Consider the following 21,229-nt stretch of genomic DNA (forward strand, 5'->3'; position numbering starts at 1 on the left):
TTTACAAGTGAACAACTGCCTGGCAACATGCGGAACATTGACAGATGTGGAAATCATAGATGATGTCAAAGGAATATCAGAAGAAGAGGAAGAAGCTGAAGATCATATTCATGAACCAAAAGTAAATTCAAAAGAGGTATTCAAGAATAGTTTATTAGAAACTGTAGAATTCCAATAAACTATTCTTGAATCCCTGGAAAATGCTGACTATGTGGGATTTGCTCTCTTTCTAACCTTAAAAAGAATAATCAAAACAAATAAGGTTATACATCAAAAATCTTTGAAAAATTATTTTCAGTCTTAAATATACGCTAAATTTTTTTTTACATAAATAGATACATGTGGTATAATTAATTTGAAGAAATGCCAATATTTTTCTACTAAAAACAATTAAAGCACTTTTAATTTAACTCGAAACCTCTTTATCTCAAATTTTTCGCCTTTCCCACAAGATTCGAGATAAACAGGTTCGACTGTACCATTAACTAGGGAATTAATAAAACAATTTACATGCAAAAAGTGTTATAACTTTTATTCCCTTTATAGTGATGACAGTTAAAGATTATTGGACATTTTTTTTTTATAATTCGTCATATCATTTATATGCCTTTTTGGTTAATAAGAATTCACTAACAACAATGAGAAACAGTTTTAGACTATTACCTTTAAATGTTATAAACAGAAACAATTTTATTTTAAAAAAAAGACATTAAAATTTACCTCCAAAATGAATCTTCCTAGTAATTAGTTAATAGTAAAATTAATAATATTATGACCAATATTAATTTATTTTTTATTGAATAATTTTGAAGGAAATTTTTAAATTAGGTGAATTATTTAGCTTGTGGTCGTTTGTAAGAGACATTAAATCTGCTAGCAATTACACTTACACAAGTAACTTACAAGTAACTGGTTACAGTACATAGTAACAATGACCTTTTACAAAATACTGAGCCCTTAAAAATGACCCTTTAAAAATAAAATCCCAAAAAAGATTCTTCCAAAAAGAAAAATCCTAAACTTTAAAAATGGGATATTCTCAAAAGTAACATTCCTTTATAACATCTCAATTTCAAAAATGTATGATTAATATTTTAATATTTTGGTTTCATGAAATTAAGGGAAATAAATATTAAAAAACATTTCAATGCTATTAGAATTCACATTAGAAGAATGTCATACAATTATTGCAGTTTTTCTGCTAAACATTAATAAAAGTACAGTAAACTCTTCCTATAACAAAGTCTCATTACAGGAAATTTTTTCCTGTAACAACATTTTTAATCAAAATGATTAATAATATTAAAATTATTCTTTATGTAATGAAATGGTTGCCTTGCATGACAAATTCAGTCTTATTTTTTATTATTATTATTTTCATCATTTTTAGAAATTTTAAGAGGTTAATTTTTCGAGTTTTTATCAGTTTCAAAGGAAGTTTTAATTAAAAAAATTGAATTTTAGAATTATTGGAAACATGGAGAAATAACAGATTATGAAAGTCTTTTCAATTTTCTAAAAGAGGAAGAACTGTTAACAGCTTCATATTCAACTGACATTTTCAACAGTATAAAGGACAACAGTAAAGACCAGGAATGTGACAGAGACTGAATGAAAATTTCAATGATAGAGGACTGAAAACTATTAAAAAGAGTTTCCAAATCAAAAGAAATGCACCAGACTCACTATTTTTATCTCACAATTTTCAACTGTAAAATTAACATCAGAAAAGGCAAAGTAATGTAAAATCAAATAATTTTTCAGGGTAGAATCAATGTAAGTACACATTATTGTGTAAATTCATTCAATGTGTTTATTTTTGGCATTTTATAGATACAGTAGAACCTTGACCGACATTTCTCATGGGACTTAATGAAAGAAAATGAATATGGGTAAACTTGAAAATGCATGAAAATTAGTAAAGAAGTAATAGTCTTGAAAATCAATAAGTATATAAAATTTTAATTGAAAATATTATGAACTTATTACAAAAATATTACGATGCAAAAGGAAAAGGAACAAACACATATTAAAAACATTAGAAATTTATCTTAGAATTCTTTTCTTCTCAGCACTAACAATAAATTATTGACATTTGTAACAGATTACTGTTTATTTTCTGTAAGTTTACATGAATACAGAAAGTTCCTCGTTGTTTCAAAGGCTTTTAAGCAACATGAATTGTTGGCATTGGTTGTGACTGCGTTTTGCCATCTTCATTTTTATCAACAACTTATGAAACCATTTTTTAAACCAACAACACATCAAGTTTAAACATTTTCATCAATTGATGCATAAACATCAAACATGAGGCATTTTCCCTAAGCTGCAACAAATATTAACTTTTTTCTTAAACACTAGTTTTTTCCTATGAAAAGCAAAATAACTTCAAGAATTTTTTTTTAAAATGTCAGTAGAATTGAGTCAGTAGAATGAACACTTGATGCAGAAATCTGCTAGTTGCAAAAATGATCCAAATGGACCAATCATTATCTATATATAGACTTAATTGAAGAGTGTGGGTGCTATTAATTGTAGTTGAAATAAGTAAATAGATGCCAATGATACAGTTATGCCACATAATATGATAGAAGTTAGTTACAGTTTGTCTAAAGCAGGGATGGGCAAACTTTTTTGGTCGAGGGCCAAAAATCAAGAAAAAAAATGTTTGGTGGGCCAAATAAGATCTTCAAAATTTAAGAAATAAAAAAAAGTGATATACAAGTTTAATTTAAATATTTAGTGGGATGAAGGAAATTGCGATTTCATTTCTAAAAGTTCCTTATATTAAGGTTCGAAGTGAGATGTGCTTATTTTAAGGAACAAGGCTAAATCCTTTTCTGTTAGTCTACTTCTGAAATAATTTTTTCTAAGGTTCATAATTGAAAACTCTTGTTCACGTATATAAGATTAAGCTAACATAGCACTGATTTTCTGGGTGTGAAATTTTAAATTTTGGAAACTAGCTTTTGGTAATGATTTGTCAAACTTAGGCATATTTAGAATCAACTGCTTCAGATGATTGTTAGATTGTCCGCTCTTTGGAGCGTAAAATGCGCAGTCTGCCAAATGTGAAGTACAATTTACCAACAGGGGTCTGTTTAGAAGAAATTTGGGTCCGTAAACGGACCCTTCACAAAATATCTTTTCATAAAAACGGACCCTTCACAAAATATTTTAACTTAAAAACGGACCCTTCACAAAATGATTTTTCTTTTAATCGGACCCTTCACAAATTTGTTTACCTTCATTATTGTTTTGTTAATTGAATAAACCCTTCCTAGGACAGAAAACAAGAAAGATAAATGTAAACGAATTAGGTTTTGTCTTCGGCAGACGATTCTTCCATTATTCGTCCGAAATGAATATTCTGCGTTCAGCAGTATAGGCAAATACCAAATATTTGTGTGTTGCATCTCTAATTTAGAAGCAGCAATTGCTGTTTATTTTTGAAAAATAAATTTTTTTTATTATAATTTTACAGTGCTGAGCTAATCTTGTATCTATTTACAATTTAAAAACTCCTTGAAAAAGTTTTTTGCAATAACCGGACCCTATTTGCACAAATTCATAAAAGTGGACCCTGGCTGAAAGAATGTGAGTATTTTTTTCACAATTTCATAAAAATCGGGCCTTTCACAAAATGTCTGGACAGACCCCTGACCTATATTAGATTCCATAAGTCAGCTCCTCGAGAAAGACAAACGCTAGTTGGAGCCAATCTACGGCTATTCTATAAAGAACTTCTGCTTTCAGCATTTTACCAATAGAAGCTGTCTGTGCTAACTATTTCCATCAATTTATGTTTTGTAGAACAAAAATGGAGAAAGTAAAAATATCATCAGTACTTTGTTAAAAAAGGAAAAACAGAAATAATTTTAAACATAGTCGACAATAAAATGGATGTATATTGTTTATATTTGCCGCTGATCGACAAATAAAAATTCTATCCGCGGGCCGAATAAAATCCTCCGGTGGGTCACAGTTGGCCCGCGGGCCGTAGTTTCCCCATCCTTGGTCTAAAGTAAGAACTTCACTAGCCAATCCTCTGGACCCATGGTGGTGAGTATGGTAACAAGGTATAACTATTTCAGTAGGGGTGTGGGGTAATTTTTTAGGACAGGTTTTGGTTCAGATCAGCAAGAAAAAAGGAATCCTTTTCTTTGGTCTACTGCGTTTGCCCTAGAGTGAAGAGAAACTACCCTCCCTTAATGCTTCTTGAAATGGCCTCAGACTTTGTGACAGGGGGAGTTCTTACCATAGACAAACTATACTTCCCTATTTAGGTTATTCCTTTCCCGTATTTGTTTATTTGGGCATAAATTCAAATAAACAAAAACAGGACACAGTGCAGGGCAATTAATTTTACGAAGCTATTTGTATTCCAGTGCTCCATTTCAATTTGTAATGCACCCATTATAATATATATATTTAAAACTGTTTTCTTCCTGTTTAACAGAAGTCTATCGCCACAACTTCTGACTCATTTACAGAACTTACGTCACATGCCAAAATGCAAAAAAATATCAATCATACTTATTTCAACTTTAATACCACAATAGCCACTCATGTATTTGTTTATTTAGACATAAATTCAAATAAACAAAAACAGGAAACAGTACAGGGTAATTAATTTTACGAAGCTATTTGTATTCCTGTGTTCCATTTCAATTTGCTATGCATCCATTTTAATAGATAAATATATATATTTAAAACCGTTTTTCTCCTGTTTAACAGCAGTCTATAGCCACAACTTTTGACTCATTTACAGAAATTGCGTCACATGCCAAAATGCAAATAAAAATCAATCCTACTAAATTCAATCTTAATACCACAATAACCATTCTTCAACACACATTTCATAAATAAAATACTTTGAAATATATAAAATGTTCGCTTATACACAACAGATTTGTTAGTGATCTGCATCAAATTTGAATAAAATTACACATACTTAAAGCTATCATTTGGCATTGCTAAACATACAATTTATAAATAAAAAAGATTATCTACATTGAATATGTGCACTGTGTGCAACAGAATTGTTACTGCTATGCAAGAAATTGGATAAAAAAAAGAAATTAAAAAAAATATATATATACCAATAGACATAACCTAAACCACACATTTGTCACCCTTAATAAACAAATATGAGTAATTCCATCATTTATGAATGTCACATTTGTTGATGTCATAAATACTTATTTCAATTTTCAGAAATGTACAATTTTTTTACAAGCTAAATACTGGTTGTTACACACATAACATATTAAATTACACATATTAGATTACATCTGTAACACCTAGTTTTTTTTTAAATTTAAATTACAAAAAATAGGCTAAGAGTAAATAGATGACACAAGGACTTATTTTTCCAAACATTATTAGAAATTGATAGGAAATTTTTTTAAATAAGTTAACTATGCTTTTAAAATCTGTAAATATGACATTCATAAATGGTAGGATTCCCTGTTAATAATATGTTTGATAGAGTTAAATAATGATGAAACCAGATTTGATATATATATATACACATATGTATGTATGTATATATAAACAATACTGAAGTTTAGACCTGTCCACACTTATTGAAAAGCACACCTTTTATAAAAAATAAAGATATAATAATAAACACAAAAAATATTAAAGACATGAAAATAACTTACACAGAAAACATGTATCCTATTTCTTTTTTACAGAACAGCTCTGAAGCAATGTCATTCTATTATTGATTTTATCACCATTTTAGAGGATAGCAAGCAATAATTAATTCCACAGCCATTTTTAAAATTTTTACATAGGACAAACATATTTCTCATATCCCTCCACAACTAAAACAATATACTCAAGCACAATTTATAACAAAATGACACTAAAAATTAGACCCTTGCACTGACTCACAAAATTTCTGCACATCACCTTAAAAATTAATTAAAACAATCCTTACCTAAGCATATTAACTATGTACATTTCTATCATATTTGTACAGTATTGCAAATGAACAAGTTTTCCAAATGAATATAATTTTAGATTTGATTCTTAGATTATTAAAAAAGATTAATTTAATTTAAGACTACCTTTACATTTTACTTTCTTGTTAATTTCCTATTGTCGAAATACTTTTCTATATTTAAATACTCAAAGGCTTCAGCAAAAATATTTTTTTACAGAATAATAAAACAGGACTCTGACAAGAATTCCTGGATTGATTGAAGAGTTAAACTATTTTTTTTTTTTTGAAGTAACAATAAATTAAAAACTTGAGAATACAAGATAGAATAAGAATATATGATATAATTTTGCAGTATAAGTACTTACTCATTTCCCGGACATGTATAATCAATCTTGCCACATATCCCAAATATTCCTCCTAAAAACAGAGCATAATTAGTACATTACTCAATTTTAAATACACATTACACTACACATATCAAAATATTCCTTTAAGACACCTATATGTTACATTTATTGATTTAAATAAAAGTTGGTCTTGAAGATTGTAAAAAAGTATATACAAAAAATCTTAGAGATTTTAAATAAGATTTGCACCATTTAACGCACTTTATTTAGACGTATATAAGGGGAAATATATTCCAGACTTTTACAAATTTATCATGCAAATACAAACATGTATTTACTAATATTATTATACATTTTATTAGGGATATAATTAGCTAAAATCATTCAAAACATTTCAATCTTAAGCTTACTCATAAAGATAAATAATGATAAACATTTTGAAATTGCATGAAAATAAATTTCAATATATATATCATTCAAATTCATAGGTGGCACTCTAAAACATGTCACAAATCATAATAAAAAGATTCTTAAGGTCACTAAGATGGCTAACAATGGTTATCAAGTGCTTTTCAGGTTATTTTCGATTCTTAAAAGTCGATAAAAATCTAATATAACAGTAAAATCTCTAAATAGTTCACTTAGTATTAACTTTCTAATACTTATAACCAAGAATTGCCTTTTTGCCTGATTAATAAAATAATTTTTTGATGTAATTATATATTCCAACATGAAAAACTTTTTACAGTTAACATATTAAATCTGCGACAGACACAGTGTTTTCTGTTTAGGATGCGTCGATCACCCGTGAGTGCAGTGTAAAATACAATAAAAAAATTTACATTGTATTACGTAATTAATGAAAATTTATTTAAAATTTTTTTAATTATAACCAATCAATTTTTAATTATTATAATGAATCAGCACACTTGGTCTGTCCGAGATTTCCTTAAAAAAGTGAGTGGCGCTCATAGCAATATAGAATCAGTTCAAATTCAAACTTCAAGTTAATTTTAATTTAGCAAGAAGATAAATGAAGAACATAGATTAACTTTGATAGATAAAAAATTTGAAGACAATAAAAAATGTTAATTGCTTACTTTACTCTTTGCTTTTTGGAAAACATGAGTTTCCATTTCTGGTACACTCTTTTGAGTAGGATTTCCAGATTGGCGGATCGCTTCTTCGCTACAAAAGAAATGAAAATATTAAAACTTTAAATAAAAATAAATCAACAATTTTACTATAATCAACAAATAACAATAAATTTTAATCTCAAGGTATTTGGAATTTTTTGCATTGAAAATGAATAGTATTATTGATATTATTGATGTGCATATTAAAAGCTTTATGGAGTATATAAAGGCTGGAGTATTTTATGATTACATATATTGTGCATTCATAATTCATTAAAAATGATAAAATTTTAATACTCCTAAAATATTGTAGAATTATTTCAATATTTTTCATGACTTGAAAAATAAAATATGAATTTTTACAAGAAAAAAAAAACTTTCTTTTAAAATAATACTTTGACATGAGATAGATTTTGTGATTTCCAGAAAAATTCTGTCTTAAAGAGAATATACTATACCAGGAAGGGAAAAAAATGTTCCAACAAGATATAGTATTGCCCAATATTATTCAAAGCCATTTTTAATCCTCATGACAAAAAGTTTTTAAAGTTTAAAAAAAAAAAAAAAAAAAAAAAAAGATAAATTCAAACATACTGAAAACAAATGCTTTCAGGAAGTTTTGCACATAATTACCAACTAATCTACATTAAAATCGATGATTCTGCATACAGGATACAGCCTATTAAATTATTATATCTAGAAATGCAAGTATTGATTAGAACTAGAGAATTTATTGTCTTTTCAATATCACGGATCATTGTAATCACTTTTTTTTAATAAAAAAAAGGCTGCGTTTTAATTTTTAAAACATTGGTCAACTTTGACATTTATATTATTTCATATAGCTTTTGTAATTTATGAATAAGTTATTATTTATGAAATTTATTTAATTTATGAAGATTTCAAACTTAAGCGTTTAGTAAATATAACATCATTAAAAAATTAAATTATAAATGTACTCTTTAGGTGTATCTTTAAATTGAGCATTTATAATGTTTTTAACTGGGACCTGCTTTTGACAAAAAGGGCAATCAACTTCTTCAACAAAAAAAATTAAAGGTTAGTCCTGAATATCCATAGTTTTCAACTCTAGCAGAATCACTGTAAAATGCAATACAAAATGTATTGAAAATTGGAAAAAGCTATCTAAATTTGTCATTACAATATGATTCTAGCAATAGACATAATTAGAAAATGTCAAGATAGATATTATTTTGAATTTATATATATACATATAATAATTATATATAAAACATATTAACATAACAACTCAAGGAAAGAATTTTAAATTATTAGAAAATCTTCATTAGGGAGCGCATGACAAATATTCCAAAGAGAGAGACCTCGAAGTTAAAGGAAGATTGTGGAAATATATACATAAGATAGTAGTTTCGCCCTGTAAATAAATTTATATAGTCATCAGGGGTCTGTCCAGGCCAAATTTACTACCGTTTAGCGGTACTTTCACAAATTCAACTTTAGGAAACACAAAATACTTTTTCTTAAAATTTCATTTTTGTATCCCATATGAAACGATAAATCCATATTTTCGTGTTGATTTTTAATTAGAATTTTCACAAATTACGTCTGAATTTTCACAAAGTAGGTACCTCTCAGAAAAACCTAGACAGACCCCTGGTCATTTTCAAATAGATTCCAATACAATTTAATTCAGATTCAAACTAACTATAGAATCATCCTTAGGGAATGATTCCTAGACTGTGGCCAATATCCTGAACTACAGCTATAATGTGAGGTAAATACAATACTACTACTTCTTCTCAAACTTACTACTTTCGTTTTAACATACTCATTGACTAATACAATTTAGTATGAGATATTGAATTCGTGATGGCATTCACAAATTATGAGCTCTACTGGATTGATTTGTCTAATGTACTGACATTAAAGGTTTTGCGTTTATAATTAATGTGTTTCATTTAATAGTCATAGAAAATTTTAATATATATATACTAGATAAAACAAATAATTACACATTAAACTAAATAAATGTAGATATGTTTAATGTTAGTAATGTCTAGGTATTATCACTTATAATTAGTCAAAACTATACAGACTTATCAACGATTTTAAAAGAACACAAATATTGTCGAATTATTATCATTTTGTTTTGTTTTTTTCAAAAGTAGCACATAGTTGGTCATCCCTGTCAAATAAAAACGAATCATTGAATATATCCCATAATTGAAATAATAATCATACATTTTAGCTCTAACATTTTGCCGAAAACTTTGAGATCGCCAAGAAAGTTCCTGACTATCAGCCATGTTCTCCATCTTTATTTAATTTCAAGAACAATTTTGCTGTTATTATTTAGAAATACTTGCATAACAGAAATAAAAATATTGGGTAGTGTATAGCGTGAGGATGCCTGTGAATCCTCAGGAAACAGGATGACCCTTCAAGGCATGTTTTCAAGCATGCGCAGTATACTAATCATAATGAGTAACGCCTCCTCCCTGTCCTTCTTACAGACGTCTACAGAACAGAAAATGGCGCTCTCATTTCCAGAATCAAAGCTCATTTCCAGAATCAAAGCTTATCAAGAAATAATAAAAGATTATTAAAAGGGTATGTAATTATATTTTATTCGATGTATTGATTTTCTGCCTTTTCATTAGAAATATGTATTTCCTTAATTGTTGAATGATCATCTTTTTTAATTAATTAATGAACGTTGAATAAATAAAAAGCTTTGCAAGAATCAATGTTCAGTTTCTTTCCTATTTTCTTTATTTGATGTTAAATGTACAATGTAATGACTGGTGATTAAGACGTTAAAATGCAAAAATTCCGAACAGAAATCCAAATAAATTATTTATAGTTTGTAAGTGCAAATATATTTATACAATCCTTAGTATTTAACGATCATTCAATGTAAGGAAAAGGCAGCATTTCATGTATTGAATAAAATATATTTACTGCTCATAATAAGATCTCTTTTGTTCACTCGTTTTTCATTGACTCAAGAGTCTTCACATGATTATTTAATAAAAAATACAAAAGAAATATTGCATAATCATAACAAAATGTGACCCAAGCATACACGTGATACAATTGGTGTGACTAATATAAAGCATGTTTCCTTAATTAGACTAAGCAATAATGTAAAATTTGAGGCACTTATTTATTGAGTGTAGGTAAATTTTCCGTCATATTTGAGGGAGGTATGAATTCATGACAAAGTAATGAATTTATAAAGTTTGGGCCAATATTTTTAACTTCAATGCGAAATAGAATAGACTTGATTAAAATCATCGACAAAATAAGGAAATTTTTGCATTAAATTGACTAACATAATTCGAATTAATTAACACATAATTTTTGCATTCTTTTCCCAAACTCAATGTATTTAATTACAAATTTACACAAATCATTTTAAAAATTTCTTATATTTCAATAACGCCTCTGTAGATGGCACCACCACTATCTTTCTTTCTAAACTTTTTTTTAACTGATGCATCCCTTCCCTTCACCAACCTTTTGAGAAAGGATACGCATGAACGAAAAACTTACAAAATAGGCTGCTTACTCGGTAGCTGGTAGCAATAAATTATGAAAGATAAGATGATTGAGAGGATCCTAAATATTTCAGATTAGAGTTAAAAAAATTAAACTTATAAGCATTCAAAAATGAAAAGTATTTAGGTGCACCTAAAAAAAGCAATCACAGGACGTAGCATAAATAATTTTTGTAGTTTCATTATAAATATGTTTTGTGAAAAAATTGTTTAAGATTTTTGCCCTATTGTTCAAGTAAACAGCTGAGTTTGAAAATTGAAATGAAATACATGAACAGTAAGAATAATTAATAAGTTAGAAAATAGGTACAACAGTTACAGTTGAAATATCAATATTAAGTTTTATTGTGATAATAATGTTGTTCGACTAACACATTTATTCTTTAAACTAGATTGTATTTAATAATTATTTGCATTTTTTTCCACGTTTTATTCATTAAAATTGATTAATTCTTACACAGTTGAAAATTCAAATGTAACGTAATCTTTAAAAAAAATTTCCAATACAAATTTTACAATTTGTTTTCAACTTCAGAAATTCCATTTCCATCCATCTGTACACATGCCACATTTATATCAAAAATAATTTTTCCATTAAGTTTTGTTTTACTGATCAAAAAAAAATTCCTATTGTCCATATTTTCTTGCTTCTCAGTTACATTCATTATTTTAAAGTTTTGATGTGAAAAAATTCAAAATTGATATACTTTTCTAACAGGTATTTTTGTAATTAATATTATTCATTATGTTTTTTATGTTATTTATTATGTATGTTATGGAATTAATATTATTTTATTATGTTTTAGACTTAGGTGCGCCCCCCCCCCACAGCAAAAATTATAAATGCACTCAATCTTAGACTAAACACAATTTTTTGAAAAATATTATATGAGACAAGAACACTGTGAAGAGATAATCGGGAATTTATAGTCATTCATTTTATTTTTAATTTATAATCATTCATTTTATTCTAATTTATAAAAATTTATAGATTTTAATTTAAATTATTTTTATATGAATTAGCAAAGAATTAACAATCGCGATGAAAAGGCGAAATTTAGAAAAGCACATTGTTACTGAGTAACAACATTGAATTCATCTATAGTAGAGTGCACTACCATTCTGAATGAAGGGCTACGTTCCAAGTATTTAAATAGATTAGATATAATTTTAATGTAAACATAAGTGTTTTACACACAGCTCTTTTCATCAGTCACTAAGTGATAAATTTCTATTAAATTAAATTCTTTTAAATAATTATAATTCTTTTTTATTATCTTAATTCATTCAACTAATTCTTTCTTTTTTATCAGCTTTGTAATATATTTGCATAAAATTAAATTCTCTTAATCATTAACAACTGAAGAAAACCAAAATAATACTCTCATAAATAAAAATATTTCCTTTTTATCAAAAATAAATGAATAAATAGATAGATTTAACGAAAAATATAAAGATGGGGAAAAAGTGACGGTTTCATATCACATCAAGTAACATAAAAGTATAATTTAAACTCAATTAACTGTAATGTTCTTGAATGAAAGTAAAAAATAAAGAGATAAATATTTTTTGAGAACATAACTGCAAAGTAAATATTTTAAGTAAAAAAATCGTATGGGGTAATTTAAATTTTAAAATAAAATTTAAAAAAAAAACACGCATAATTGCTCAAAATAAGATTTAATATTAATTTGGGATTAAGTTCTATATATTCTTAACCTTAGGACATTGCTAATTAGTGAATTATAAGAGATTTCATGAATCATAAAATCATGAATCATGAATCATAAAAGTTTTTTCTTCTTATTTTTTTAAACTACCAAAAATTAGAAATTAAGCTCAAAAAATTAAAAACGCATTAAATCCTACAGTCGAATTTTGCGTTTTGTAATAATGTTATTGTATTGAAAAAATCAAAAAAGGGAAATAATGGCTATTTTAAAAGAAGAAAAAAAATATTGTAAAATAACATGCTGGATGGACGATGAAATCGGCAGTTGTAAAACACATAAAAATTAATGATTAAAATGCCTCGAAAGTTGCAAGTCGTTTTATTGCCGGATTAAAAATAACAGGATTTTTAAAACCCTGTGGAGAAGCCTAGCAATAACAGTTGAAAGAACAATAAAAAATCTCTTAGATTTTTGATGAATTTGGCACAAATCAAGTGCATATTCGCGATTTAGTGTCGTGTTAATATATATTAAAAGTATGGTATTTTCAAAACCATGAGAAAATGCGTATTGCCGAAAACAAGCAATGGAAAAATAGCCTGTTTTTACGATAAGACTGACATAAATAACGTACTTCAAAAGAGATTATTACTTGCCCGATTTGAAAGTCTCGAGCCGTTATAATATTGCATTTAAGAGATCGGACAAGAAACATTTGGAAATCCGACTGAGGAGGGTGGGGTAGCTCTTGAAAATTTTACTTCCGATAAAACGCGATCGAAAATAACTTGGATTAACTTTGAAATGGACTCAAATAAAGAGCTTTAAAAGCATTACTAAAATTCGAAATTCACGCATTAATTCTGCCGAGGTAAAATTATCGGGATTTTAAAAACTATGAAAATTTGTAGTAAAAAACAACGAAAAGAGCTATAAAAAAACTACAATGATTTAGATTTGGCGCGTTCAAAGACTCATTTGCAATTTAAAATTCCTAATCTTTTTTTCTTTCTTATTTTTTTCTTCCTTTTTTTGTGAAAAAAATGTATAGTTTTTATTTTATTCATGTTTTTATTTTATTTATATGTTTAAGAAAGACCGCAGGCCGTAGAAGGCTCATCAATATAGATGAAATTTATTAATTCTGGAATCGTGCGTCCTTTAAACCTCCTGTATTCTCTCCCCCCCCCCCCGCACCGCGGTGGTAGATGAGGTGTTATTAGTTAAAATAATTAGTATTTAAGAACATTTGTTATTTATTTCATTTACTGAAGTGTGTATTTGCATAAAACAAAAACGGTGGTTTATTTTTTTGAAGATTTGACAACTGCAAAGAAAATGCCACTTAGAATGCTTTAGAACATACAAGAGCATTTCATGTACTTTTATTTCTTCTTCTTTTTTAAATTCTCTTTGGCGCCTGGGGTCCCAGGCAATCAGGGGGAAGAGTTAGCTCTTGAAAATTTGAGTTCCAATTAATTGTATTAAAACAAAAATCTACGAAGAAGCACATTGCCTTGTAAATCTTTTAAAATAAATATATTATACTGAATAAATAGTATATATTTTTTTCTTTTTTCAAATTGTGATACTCAAAAAGTGACCGGAAACCAAATTCTCTACATTTCAATGAGGTGTTTAGGTACTCAACTTTCATTTCCTTTTCAATTTGCTCCCCTCTTTTCCTTTGATTGTTCACACTTCCAAAAACATCATGAAGCCCCAGGGGCGCCCTTGGGCAAGTAAAAGGAACACGGACCATAAATTTTACTAGTCTTTAAAAGGCTATTTATAGAAAAGCGTGTCTAATTAAAAGAGTTTTATTCGATTGGTTTCTGTTAGTTGATTTAAGACTGTTGGCATCGTTTTTAGCTATAATCTACATCCATGTTAGTTTATGGGAGAAGTAATTTTCACTTTTTCTCAAAAACTTATTACCGTCTGACATCTTAATATACGTATCATATTAAAAGATCTCATTAAAACTTAATCACCTAATGCTTCAAATTATTTTAAATTGTTATTATAAATTTTTAGAGCAATATCCATGATGTGTTTATGAAGTTATTTTTTTAGCTATTCATGAACTTGAAAAAAAAAAAAAAAACATAACACAAAAAAACATAAATACATAATTGATTTCTGTTGCCTACAATAAGAAAAAAAAAAAAACTTCTGTGACTGAAAATTACCACATGAGCACTTAGGGTGCCTTGGGTGAAGTAACTTTGGGATATCTAATTTATAGTTTTAAAATCAACTAAAATACATTCAATTCTAGAGCATAGCAAATTGTTTTGATATCAAATATAGACAAAAATTTTAAAAACATCCCTAGAGATTTCTAATAGAAATTATTTGTGAAAAACATTTTTAGAAGGGAAATAAAAAAAATCTGAAATCAATTCTTTAGCTATACTATATAGAAATTTCTAGCTAGAACTTATAATAGTCTAGCTATATTAAGTTCTAGTTATAACAGTTATAACTCAGATTCGCTGATTATTATAAAAAATGGGGACTTTAATGAGATATTTAATTCCTTTGCAGTGTTATTTTATGTATTTTTATGAAATATTTTCTTTAACATTTCTTGCAACGTAAATCATTTTAACGATAAATTTTACAATATAATAATTACTTATTTTAGTTTGGGCATTTTAATTTATCGTTTTAGTTATGTTCTAATATATTAAATGACATTAAAAATATTAAATAATGCATGAGATAATTTTAAACTATTTTGTAATAATATATTGATCAATATTTTACTTTATTCTAAATTTAATATTTGTTTTAGTTTAATTTTTATGAAATTTATTTTGCTTATAAAGTTTACTTTAGCTATAGAACGAATAGTTCAAAATTCTCAATCATGTATAAAAAAACCTACTCTTGACGTTTACTTATTCACACTTTTTGCTTTGCTATATAGGGGCTATCTGAAGACATTAGATACATTTTTCGATCTAGTTTTTCATGCTTAATTGCATGAGATAAAATTCAAGTGTGTGGCATAATTGGTTTTAAAGCTGTAAGAAGTTTCTTTTAAATAAATATACTTTATAAAAAAAACGCATTTTAAATATTAGTCCATTAGAATAAGCAAGAAAAAATGCATTGGGAACAATATTTATAATTAAATACGATTAGGAATAAGCAATGTAAAATGCATGAATAAAAACTTAAAACCCTCTATTCGATTCCTGTTACATATCTCATTCTATTCAACACACATAGGAGGGGACATCCTTTTTTTTTCTTAGAAAACTGTTAGTTTATTTTAAGTATTTATGCATATACGTATGCATACGCATTCATATTTGTATATCTATACACATGTATACATATTTATGGATACGTAATATGTTTACGAACGTAATATGTATACGTATGTATATTTATATATAAATGTGTTTATAAAACTTAAAGTAGACAAACAGTTTTCTAGAAACAAAAAGTGTGTAAAAATTTCTTAAAAAAAAAGGTCGATAGATAATGCCCTTTTACAATTAATATTTTCGGAGATATCAATAGTTCCTTCTCAATGTAAATATTTTTTAACTTTTAAATAACTATTTTTTAAAATAATTTAAAATCAAAGATCAGGAACAGATAAATTCTAAAAAAGAAAAAGCGAAACGAATGACGCCAACCGTTACCAAATATTCTAATTAAATAGCATTACATAAGCTGAAACGTAATTTGCCTTTTTCAGGCAGACACTGCAATTGTCTATCCATCGACGTTGATCATTTATGTTTTGACGTATAATGCGGTTTTCGGAATTTTATGTTATGCAATATTTAATTTAATTATTAGCATACGATTATTTTAAGAAATTTCATATTTAAAATTTTTTATAGTATTTAATTTTGTAATATTTTAGAATTTATACAAGCAGAAATTCAAATTTGAACCATTCGAATTCGTGGCTTCAAAAATTCATAATTTTACAGCTAATATTTTCACGTTCAAAGCAAATAAAAAAATAAATTTAGAGTTAAAATAACTCTTATAAAACTTATTTCCGCATCAATAACACTTTCAGAATATTCCTGATATATTTCACTAAAATGGGCAAATTTTCCTATTTTACTATACCCTTGTTTCTCTACGGGGGCTGTGAGAGTATGCTGAGGGGCAGGGAACTTGTTTTGGGCTGTAGGGGGGCGTTGGATATGTTATGGGAGGTAGGGGGGCAATGAGCATGGTTAGTCATTCAAATTTAGTTTTAAAACTCCCAAATAAAATTAAGATTAATTTAATAAGTAAAATAAATCTTAAATTAATATTAAATGAAAAAATAAAAATATTCGATACATCATTTGCACCAGCAATAAGACGAACTTGTACGACACCTTTTCTCCGTTTCGAAACAGTATTGCACAGCGCATGAGTCATTTATTTTTGCCTCTGACTTTTTCAAACCATTTGGCGTATGGTTCTAACTCATTTAAGCCGCTTGGCGAAAATTTGATTCATAAATTTCTTATTTCTGGGAACGGCTAATTTATTTTGAATAAAACTTTTTTTTTTTTTTTTTTTTTTTTGCGGTTTTATTTTCATCAAATTTAGACTGGCACAGACCTTCGAGAGTTACATATTCATTAAATCTATTTTTAGATTTTAGTGCGGGGTGACTACTGTGTTCTGAACTATTGGACGGATAGGCGTCAATTTGATATTCATATTCGCTTAATAACTTTAAATCGAAAGTGCTATGCTGTTTAGTTTTTTTTTAGAGTAAAATCATTATTAGAACGAGAGGAAATTATTATTATTTTTTTAAAATTCGAGTGTATTCCATTTTTGCTTTATTAGGATCCTCAAAAATATTAGGGGGGTTATTAATTCACAATTAAGATTTTGGCAGACAGCTGCCGTTACTGTTATCGGATTTTCTAAGACTGTCTCCTATAGCTCTGACTCATTCAAGCCATTTGGCGAAATTGAAGTGCATGCTCTTTTAGTAAGAATGTTTGATTTGATCAGTATTTCTTATGATCGTTTTCATTCACTCCTTTCAGTTTTTTCCCAGGTTTCAATTCGATTTCATTATTTCTTTGGCCAGGTACGTGTGTGAATTAGTTTTTCATAGTATATTATTCATTAATTTTAAGAAATAGTTATTTTTTTTTTCATCGTTTGCATTTTGTTACCGCCAACAATGTCATTTAACAAAAAGAAGTGTCGTCAATACAATGCCACTTACTGGAAGTTTGGATTTGTTTAATCACCGTCGAACTCTCAACTACCTATGTGTTTACTTTGTAACAAAGTTTTATCGAATGAAGCCATGAAACCTTCTCGTTTGCAGGAGCATTTGCAAAAAATTCACCCTGACAAACAGAATAAAGACTTTTCATTTTTAAAGAACATCAAGGACAAGTTTCTGAAGGCACCTTCGGTCTCGGGCTTACTAGCAGGGTTGGGTTTTTGCCGTCAAAAACTGGTTTTTGACATGACAGTGGTAAAAACCGTGTTTTTACCGGTAAAAACTGTCAAAAACCTACCGTTTCCTTTTATTTATGGCATATAGCGGACAATATATTATTTTCACATAATTGCCTTTATAAATTAATGTTGTAAATGATTGCTATTGATTTTGCAACTATATGCACGTATTCTTATAGAAGGATATACATTCATACAGAAATATTGTAGTATACTTATTGAAAATAGTGATACTTACTTTTATCATTATAGCTTGATTTGCAAAGGATTCAAAATTTTGCACTTCTTAATTGTTAGAAATAAACAAACAAACAAAAAAGCTTGGAACTATTAATAAATTCAGGAACTAAAATGAAGAATTTAAAATTTGGCATTTCTTAAATATTAGAAATAAGCTAAACAAAACTTCTAACTACTAACAAACTCTATGTCAAGAATTACTGCTATTTTGTCAAGTTAAAAGCTTTTATTCAGTTGAAAAAGCACATTAAACAAAACTTAATTACAAACAAAATTATATGTTCAGTAGTCGGGGTCACTGTGCCGAAGCATACGATAGCAAGTGACTAATTTTGCACATTTTTCATTGCCCAGTCGATTTCTGAGTTTAGTATGAATGAGTCTGAAATTCAAGAATAATGAGGATTCGAGATCATTGAGGATAATGATAACAAAAGGTTAGTGCAATGTTGCAAGGAAACTCTAAAAGGATTTCCCAGGCTTTTTCATGTCTCATTTCTGTGTAAAATATTGAAAACAAAAATGATAAGAAAAGTTTTTTTTTGATGAGGCTTTCTTTTTATGTGTACATGTGTTTCTCACAGCAAGATTTTATGAATGAAAGTAATCAATCTTGACATTCTTCAGTAACGTAATATGCCAAACAAAATGATGCTTGGAAATGTTGAAAATTTTGATTAGTATCCTAATATTTTACTTCAAATAGTATGTTTTGATATAATCATGTTGGGGAAAATGCAGAAATCTGTTCTTAAATATCTTTTAGCAACTTTATTTTAAATTTTATTGCCAAAAAAATGAATTAATTTTAAATTATAAGCAGTTAAACCCAAATAAAAATACAGTTTTATCCAAACTATGGGTTTTTGACAGTTTTTGACAGAGGGGTTTTTGACATGACGGTAAAAACCATGGTAATAACCGGTAAAAACCGTCATGTGTCAAAAACTTGCCAACCCTGCTTACTAGCAACCTCGTACCAAAAATGCGACGATGGTCTGATAGCCTCTTATAATATATCAAAATTAATTGCCAAATCTGGCCAAGGCTCATACCATAGGCGAAGAGTTGATACTTCCATCTATTAAGGAAGTCTTAGAAACAGTTTTACATCATCCAGCCGCATCTAATGCAATAAAAAATATCCCATTAAGCAACGATACAGTGCGGCGACGAATTGATGAGATGACGAAAGACGTTGAGGATTCCTTATGCAAACTTTTGATATCGAATGAATTTTCCCTGCAAGTTGATGAATCAACTTTGCCAAGTAATGAGGCTTTATTGTTGGCGTATGTCCGGTTTGTTGAGGAAGGAGAATTTTTTCTAGATAGGCTCTTTGCACGAAGCTTGATTATAGATACCAAAGGAGAATCTATTTTTAACACTGTCAAAGATTATTTTAAAGAGAAAAACATTACTTTTACGAATATTATGTCTGTTGCCACTGATGGAGCTCCAGCAATGGTGGGTTTATCGCCTTTTTGAAGAGGGAGGTACCAGATATTTTAGCTGTTCTCTGCGTGATTCACAGACAGCATTTAGTTGGAAAAAATCTCAGTGACCGCTTGCATCAGTCACTGCAATACGTTATCTCTGCTGTGAACGAAATTCGCAATAATGCTCTTAACGATCGATTATTCAGACAGCTATGACCTGTCTCAATAGGTTTTGAAATCTTTTCGACTCTGTGCTTGAGTTCCTGGAAGACAAAGATGTAGCTCTGACCTGAGAGACAGATTGCTAGAATTTAAGATAGACGTTGCCTACATGACGGATTTATTTGCAAAATTTAATGGTGTTAATTTAAAATTTCAAGGCAACGAACTCAATTTGATCACTTCAAAATCAGTTATTTCTGCCTTTCTAAAAAAACTCATTTTGTGGAAGCAGAATTTTGGTAGGAATGAGTTTAGCCAATTTCCGATCTTATCGGATCTTAAAAAGAATGGTGAAATTTCCTCTGGTGATATACAGGAATATTGTCAACATCTAGAGTCTTTTTACATGGGCTTTTCTAATCGTTTTAAAGATGTGTTGACCCTGGAAGTCCCTCAACAGGTTATGAACCCTTACGTGAATATTGAAGCAGCAGAGGTTCATATTCAGGAGGAATTGGTCGAACTTTCAACTTATGAAACTTTGAAAGCTAGCTTCCAGAATGGTGATCGTCTCACAGAATTTTGGCTTCAAGATAACATAAGTCGTCTCTATCCTGGACTGTGCTGTGACGGATCTAGTCACAAAAAAGAGAAATCGACTCGAAATCGAGCAACGAGGGGACTTGCGTCTTCACCTCACTGAAAATATTGAACCGAATGTTAAGAAACTAGCTCTGAACCATCAAGCAAAATCATCCCACTGACATAGTTACTTGATTGCTTGGTTGATACCACGTTTCAGTGTAAAAAATTATTTTTGATGTTTTTTTAATTATCTAATTAAGTTTAAATAACTCTTTTTAGCATAGATTTCTTTGTTTGTTTTCTCATTACCTTATTTATTTTGATTATAATAAATAGATTACCTGTCGGGAGAAAAGTATCGAGTTAACGTTCACACTATTTTTTTTTAAAAAACCAAACAATGTTAACGCGTAAGAATATTGCTTAAAAATGTTACCTCTTATAATTCAGCTCACCCTATGCTCCAAATAACTGAATTTTCACAAAAGGGGCGTTTAAACTTTTTTTTTGCTCCTTATGGGGGCGGCAGCGTTAAAAAGGTTGAGAACCTATGTACTATACCATAGTTTATTGCTTTTGACATGAAGAAGAGTTAGATATTCCTCTATGGGCTGTAGCGCCACTGAGTTCAGTTTTTAGTACATCGTGTAACATATCATGTAAACAAGAAAAAGAAAAAAAACCGAGAGCAATAT

At 28.4% G+C, this 21,229-nt stretch overlaps 1 protein-coding gene across 3 annotated transcripts in view; it reads right to left on the reverse strand.

Moving 5' to 3' along the window:
• The window catches only part of MED15 (mediator complex subunit 15), a 93,695-nt gene that overhangs the window by 66,251 nt on the left and 6,215 nt on the right, over nt 1-21,229 (reverse strand). Inside the window, exons 2-4 of one of the 3 annotated variants that reach the window (XM_087160330.1) lie at nt 9,660-9,796; nt 7,401-7,488; nt 6,319-6,370 (exon numbers count right to left, since the gene is read on the reverse strand). In XM_087160330.1, the coding sequence (XP_087016456.1) occupies nt 6,319-6,370; nt 7,401-7,488; nt 9,660-9,733 (214 nt within the window). In that variant the 5' untranslated portion in view covers nt 9,734-9,796. Of the gene's footprint in view, nt 1-6,318; nt 6,371-7,400; nt 7,489-9,659; nt 9,901-21,229 lie in introns of those variants that run through there. The other 2 variants (XM_043041540.2, XM_043041541.3) reach the window with 2 other exon arrangements.

This window comes from Parasteatoda tepidariorum, chromosome 1 (assembly GCF_982258835.1).
Source record: "Parasteatoda tepidariorum strain Cologne lab strain chromosome 1, Ptep-v5.0, whole genome shotgun sequence".
In the NCBI taxonomy this organism is placed as follows: Eukaryota; Metazoa; Arthropoda; class Arachnida; order Araneae; family Theridiidae; genus Parasteatoda; species Parasteatoda tepidariorum.